This window comes from Aricia agestis, chromosome 13 (assembly GCF_905147365.1).
Source record: "Aricia agestis chromosome 13, ilAriAges1.1, whole genome shotgun sequence".
In the NCBI taxonomy this organism is placed as follows: Eukaryota; Metazoa; Arthropoda; class Insecta; order Lepidoptera; family Lycaenidae; genus Aricia; species Aricia agestis.
Window position 1 is genome coordinate 6,874,584 of NC_056418.1, and position 6,921 is coordinate 6,881,504.

A 6,921-nucleotide genomic window follows, 5' to 3' on the forward strand; every position below is an offset into this window, starting at 1 on the left:
GTAGTAATATTTTTCATTTATGCATAGGGCATCTACTTTAGGGTGGGTTGGACCAACTTACTTTAACTATAACTGTAAATTTAACTATGACTTTAACTATAACTACAGTGCAAAATGTCGAATCTTTGGTTAAGGACGCCGTATTTAACGATAACCTTAACCGCTCATACTTATATCGAAATTTTTTATAAAGTCTCTGGTGCAAGTTGCAACCCACTCTAACAGTTCTAAAAAGACAATGAAACAAAATATGATTACCAATCAAATAGTTATTCCAAATTCCATGAATAAATATGTAAACTTGTCCATTTCAAAGTACAAATTGTATTCCCAAGCACTTGTGTATGTTTCCATCAAGTTCTCGTCTCTGCAGTGAGCGATGTTTTCTGAAAAGTAAAACACAATTTTTAAAAAAATTATTGAAACTGATTAGCTATTTGATTTGATAGTCCATCCTTGTCATAAAATTTGTAAATTTGAAATGTCTGTCTAAGGTTGTCTGTCCATGGCATTAGGCATTATGAAGGTGCTTATATTTTAATGTTGATAATATGAGTGTCTATCAAACAATGGCAATTTCTAATCTAAAATATAAAATTCTCGTGTCACAGTGTGTGTGCGCGAACTCTTCCAAAACGGCTCAACCGTTTCTAATGATATTTTGTATGTCCATTCGTTTGGCCTGAGAATAGGTTTTAATCTACTTTTTAATTGATACTAGAAATAATTTATATCGCAAAACAACATTTGTCGGGTCAGCTAGTAATGTATAATATACAGTAATTAATATCTTACCCAAAATAGTCTTTTTCAAATGAAATTCTTGTTTAAATGAATCATGTAAGTTTGATACATTTTCAGATATCTGACTGGCTGTCCATGTCTGCATAAGGGGAGTGTCCAACGGCTGCAGTTTACTTAAAGAGTTAATTTGTTTGTCCAATAATTCTATTCCTGCATGAGACATTCTTTTTAATATTTAAGTAAGTACTTAATAATAAAATAATTAATATTATAGGCAGTGCTGACGTAATCATGCCAAACATCCGCTGCGGATCTTCGTCATGGCGTGTTTAGACACATAATTTAATATATTTTAATTTGACTACTTGTGTTTGACTCTTTATTTAATTTATAGCACCTCCATTGTGGCTATATGACACAATAGATTTTCAATTGCTATGCGGCAGCCGGCTGCCTCTTGGGGATTGATGGGTTAATTTATTTCACAGGTTTTTTAGAAAGTTGCAAATATTTGAAACAAATATTATGTAAGTATAAATACCTGCACATACATCATGTAGCCCATCAACTACTTCCAATAATGTCTCCACTAAAACTTTAACTTCATGAGGGTAGTAGTTATCTTGAAATTCATGTAATTTTATTGATGATATCGATCTGCATATTTTTTTCCCTTTTAACTGTAACTTGTCCCAATCATTTAACAAACCATGTAAATTTGATATGTGTGTGAAGATTGTTTTAGTAACCCCACTGTGGTCTTTAGTAGGTGTTGGTAGTTCTAAAATTAAAAGTTATAAGTAGGTAAATAAAGTAAATAAGGTACAACCTATGCTGCTCTGTTTCATGTTTGGTGTAAGCTAACCTTTTGGTGTGAAGTAATTACTTGAATCTTTGGTTGGTGTCGAAGTCATTATCAAGGTAATATGTCCATAAAGATTATTTCTTAATAATAATTGTAAAACGTGTAAATAATTGTAAAATGTGTAATAATTGTAATTTGTAGAGGTTATAATATATTATAACCTCTATTTTTATGCACTGTTCGTAATAATAGCTAGATATTTAAGAACAAACGTTAAGTTAAGATCGAGAAAATATAATTTTAAGGTCAGTGTATTTTCAACAAAATTAATTAAGTAGCAAAAGTGAAAAAACTAAAAATTATTACAAAAACAAATAACAAAAACATTTCAGTGTCAAGTGTCAGATTTGTGTCAAATATGTCACTTGAACTTTTTTTTTTTTTTTTTTTTTTTTTAATGGCATGCACATAGTACATTGCCAATGACGAACGGGAAAAACAATGTAAAAAATTAAATTATTACGAAAAACGAGGAATTTGGAAAAAGGAATTCAGGACAGGATCAGGAAAAAATATATATTTACAAAAGAATACTTATAATTAAATATAGAAATATCAAATCTCAATATTATTATGTAATATAAAATCAGCTAATATTTGATATATAATATATTTTCTAGAATGCAATAAGCAAATAACTGAAGTAGGAAAAGGAATTTTATTCTTTAACAATGAATCAAGGAAATGGGAACGGTTGTAAAGAGGACAAGAAAAGAATATATGGTTGACATCCCCAACCTCAGCACCACAGGCACAAGAAGAATTGTTAATTATATTAAGTCTAGCAAGATGGTCTGGCGAGCAAGTGTGGCCAAGTCTTAATCGTGATATAATACTACTACATTTTCTATTGAAATTCATACTATAAAACCATGGTTTTGATACAATTTCGGATTGAATACTATAGAAATGTGCTCCTTTTTGTTTATGACTTTGATCAAATGACGATTTCCATGACGTCTCTAAATGAATTTTGGGTAAAGTTAATAAATCAGGGTAGTAAATTTTGTATGGATTTAAGTCACCACACGTTAGTGCATCATTGGCAAGAGAATCCGCTCTAACGTTTCCTTCTATTCCACAATGACTAGGGATCCAAGCAAATGAAACTGAAGTACCTTTCTTGGTAACATCTGTTAATAACTGTCTTATATCGAATATAACAGGATGTTGTTGTTTAATTTTAAATGGATTCTTGTTAAGAGCTTGAATAGAACTTAGAGAGTCTGTAAAAATTATAGATTTTTTAAGTTTGGCTAATAAAATATATTCTAAAGCTTTTAAGATCCCTAAGCATTCTCCAGAGAATACGGTACATTCGGGAGGGAGTTTAATTTTTTGGACAATATTGTACTGGGAATGGAATACACCTACACCAACATGGCCATTAATATTACTTTTAGAAGCATCTGTAAAGATATAATGATGATTTTTAAATTGTGTATTAATTATATCATTAAATCTTTCATTGGCCCTCAAAGAGTTCTTCTCTATATTAATGGTCAGAATATTTGGAGTGGACACAAGAGCCCCATAAGAAGAAGAAAAAATCGGTAATTTAGAAGAAGAATGAATAGGTGCAGTAAGAGATTTAAATTTAAAATAGCTCACAATTAAACACGGGGTTTGTTTATTTAACCAGTATGAATTTTCGGAAATATGATAGGAAAGCGTTTGAAGTTTCGCAATAATAGGATGATCATAAAGCTGAAGGCATCGAAAGAGATATTTGTCGGATAAATATTGACGGCGTAAATGTAAAGGAGGATCATAACATTCAACCTGCAAAGCGTTGATTGGACTAGATTTCATTGCTCCACATATAATTCTGAGGCATTTACTTTGGATTTTGTCTAAAGATTTAAATCCTGATACACGTCTAGGCTCCAAAAGGAAAGAGCCATATTCTAATATGCTGCGAATCAAAGCATTATACACTAATTTTAGATAAAATGGATGGGCACCCCACCATACGCCTGCTAGACATCTGATGATATTTACATTTTTTTCGCATCTACTTACAACATAATCACAATGTGGAATTCCGGAAAGCTTTTCATCCAGGATGACACCTAAAAATTTATGATGGTTTTTTTGTGAAATGATAATGTTATCAAAAAATACTCTAACTTGAGGAGTTACGCGCATTCGACTAAAAAGAACTATGGAGCTTTTAGTTGGGGATAAATCTAGGCCGTGGTTGTCCAACCAACGCTTAAGAAAATACAAGGCTCTTGTTAGCTTAGCGGAAGCATCATCAGCATTATTCCCTACAACATATAAGGTCAGATCATCCGCATACTGCGAAATATCAACGTCCAACAACTCTGCAATGGCCAATTCTAAATCATAAGTATATATGTCATATAACAGAGGGCTCAAAACTAAGCCTTGTGGTAAACCTTTGGTAACAATTCTTATGTATTTACGGCCATTATTATAGAAAATAATATATCTATCAGTTAACAGGTTTATAATAAATGAAATAATTTTTTTAGGAATTTTTAGACGTCTTAGTTTCTGTTTCAATATTGATATAATAACACTATCATATGCATTAGAAAGATCTAAAAAGGCCGAAAGAACGAATTTATTTGCGCTGAAAGCTAATCTTATGTCGGTGGTAAAAGAACTTAAGTTGTCATATGTACTTTTATTACGCCGAAAACCATATTGAGATGAAGAAAGCAGGCAGTTACTTTCAACGAACCACTCCAGGCGGTTTTTGACTAAATGTTCAATTATTTTTAGAAGAACAGACGAGAGGGCTATTGGACGATATGAAGATGAGAGGGAAGGATCTTTGTTTGGTTTCAAAATGGGTAACACTAGTTGACATTTCCACTCTGATGGAATATTGCCAGATTCAAAAATTGAGTTAATGATTCTAAGATAAACTGATAAACTGTTTTCGTTTAGATGAGAAATAAATGAATAATAAATACCATCAGGCCCAGGAGAGGAATCCGATACATACGAAAGTACATTTTTTAATTCGGCCATGGTAAAGGAGGAATTTAATTCTGAAGACTCTTCATTTTCATCTATTGTACTATTGTTATGAAATAGGTTAGGAAGATTGACTGTAGGAGGAGCAAGCTTGTCAAGAAAATCATTTGCAATAGAACTAGGAAGAGAAACAGAATGAGAAGTATTGTATGCAGATTTGAACCTCCTAATATTTTGCCAAACAACAGTTGGAGGAGAATTCGGGGACAGAGAGGAGCAAAATTTTTGCCAACTTTCAGATTTTTTCTTTTTGAAAAGTAATTTGGTGCTATTTATAATGTTTTTCAATGTCCAATAATTTTCAAGAGACATATTTGTACTATACATTCTTTCAGCCTTCTTTCTCCTTTTTACAGCTTCCGTACACTCTTTATCCCACCACGGTGGGCTGGGAATGGAAGATGATTCATTTTTTATTGGAAAAACTTCATTAGCACTTTCTATCAAGACATCTGTAAAAACGAGAGCATCAATAGAGTCATCTTCATTTGGAAATATCTGTGACAGTTTTACATCAACTTTACTACTGAATTTCTTCCAACATTTATCGGTGACATTATTAAGGTTATACCTGGGAAATAATCTGACATTTTGAATAGGAGCCTGAGAATTATCAAAAGGAGAGGTAGTTAATATGGGGAAGTGATCGCTTCCAAAAGTGGATGATAGAACCGAAGATGTTAATTGTGTTACAAACTGTGAGGAGCAAATAGTCAAATCAACAACGCTTTTGCCTTCTGTTGGACTAGTGCGCCTTGTGGGCTCACCAGAATTTATAACACATAGATTATTCAGATCTAAAACACTTAGCAGCTTGTTACCATAACTATTAGTAATGGAGCTTCCCCATGACTGGTGATGACAATTAAAGTCACCTGTTATAATTAAAGGTCTTGGTAAAGAGCTTAAAATGTTATTAAATTCATTTAAAATATTAATAGAGGCATGGGAAATATATACAGAGACAAAACATATATTATTTACACTAATTGCTATAATAGATAGCTCTGAACTATGTACAGGGATATCAATAAGGCTAAAAGGGTAGTTTTTCTCAAGGAGAAAGGCTACACCACCATAGCCGTCTAACCTATCTTCTCTAATTGTATTATAATTCTTAAATCTAAAAGTATTACTTGGCCTAAGCCAAGTTTCTGAGAAAGAAAATAAAAAAGGATTATAATTTCTTAATAAATAAGCTATGTCACTTTTTTTATTAACTACACTTCGAGCGTTCCACTGAATGATCTGGGCCATATTGTAGAATATTAATTATACATTGAATTAAAGGGGCAACGATGGACGGTATATTATCGTTCTGTGAGTGGGTTTGTAATAATGATATTACATCTGTAAGTGAAGAAAGTTCATTCTTGTAATTGTTTATTATACCTTTATTGTATTCATGTACTGGTGTTGTGTTTTTTTCTAAATTATCAAAAGAAAACTCTTTTACCACATTGTTATGGGCAATTTTATCATAACCTTTCATTGGTCTATAAGGAGCACGAGGCTTAGCAACTACAGTTTTTTTGTATGATCTATTATCAGATGAACTATTATTATTATTAGTAGATAAATTAAATTTAGGAGTGGATAGTGTATCTGAATAAGATTTATATGAGGAAGGAATTTCTTTATTGGCCTCTGCATAAGAGACACAATGTTCAGCCATGTGTATTTTTATAGATTTTTGCCTATTAAACTCTGGGCATATTTTGTTATTAGCCATATGATGGCCAGAACATAAGCAACAGAAATATTCATGCTCATTAACACTACAAGAATCCATATCATGTTCCTGACCACACTTGATACACCGTGATTTTGACCTACACTGAGCTTTGGTATGTCCATACCGACAACATTTGAAGCATTGTATAGTGGGAAAGATGTAGAGCTCAACTGGTAGTGAATTATAACAAATAAAAACTCTTTTTGGCAGAACCCTACCATCAAAGTATACAACAACTGACTGAGTCGGTTTCCATACAGGAGAACCCTCCACCATTGTTTTATAATTTAAGCGTCTGACCTTCACAACTTTACCACTACCGGTAGGTGTAGAAATGTTATTTATTATTTCCTCAGGTGACCATTCAACTGGTATACCCCTCACAATACCTATTCTAACGACATTAAAAGATGGTATAAAAGCTTCATAATTATTGTCAGCGAGTATTGAATTATTAATAAATGTATTAGCATCTTTGTAATTTTGAAATGAAACAGAAATTCTGTTCCGACCAATTTTTTTTAGAGAGCCATTAATAATATTATAAATGTTATTTTTAATTAAAAAG

The 6,921-nt window shown here is 32.1% G+C and overlaps 1 protein-coding gene and 1 long non-coding RNA gene across 3 annotated transcripts; one reads left to right on the forward strand and one right to left on the reverse strand.

Moving 5' to 3' along the window:
• Positions 1-251: 251 nt before the first annotated feature.
• Positions 252-1,731, reverse strand: LOC121733116. 2 transcript variants are annotated; one of them, XM_042123273.1, is made up of 4 exons: positions 1,610-1,731; positions 1,286-1,525; positions 796-954; positions 252-386 (listed from the first exon to the last, which is right to left on the reverse strand). In XM_042123273.1, the coding sequence occupies exons 1-4, from the start codon at positions 1,656-1,658 to the stop codon at positions 262-264; spliced, it is 573 nt and encodes a 190-aa protein (XP_041979207.1). In that variant the 5' UTR covers positions 1,659-1,731; the 3' UTR covers positions 252-261. The 2 variants fall into 2 exon arrangements, with proteins under 2 accessions (XP_041979207.1, XP_041979209.1); XM_042123275.1 differs by having other exon boundaries at positions 779-954.
• Positions 1,732-4,266: 2,535 nt separating this feature from the next.
• On the forward strand, positions 4,267-6,775 carry LOC121733280. The gene is made up of 2 exons (XR_006036539.1): positions 4,267-4,875; positions 4,954-6,775. It is a non-coding gene; the product is annotated as an uncharacterized LOC121733280 (long non-coding RNA).
• Positions 6,776-6,921: the final 146 nt, after the last annotated feature.

Excerpts from the sequence above, each read along its gene's own strand:
- LOC121733116 (XM_042123273.1), bottom strand. The coding sequence starts at position 1,658 with ATGACTTCGACACCAACCAAAGATTCAAGTAATTACTTCACACCAAAA. Across the intron at positions 1,526-1,609 it reads TAATTACTTCACACCAAAAG|AACTACCAACACCTACTAAA; the intron begins GTTAGCTTACAC and ends TTTTAATTTTAG. Across the intron at positions 387-795 it reads TTTGAAAAAGACTATTTTGG|AAAACATCGCTCACTGCAGA; the intron begins GTAAGATATTAA and ends TTTACTTTTCAG.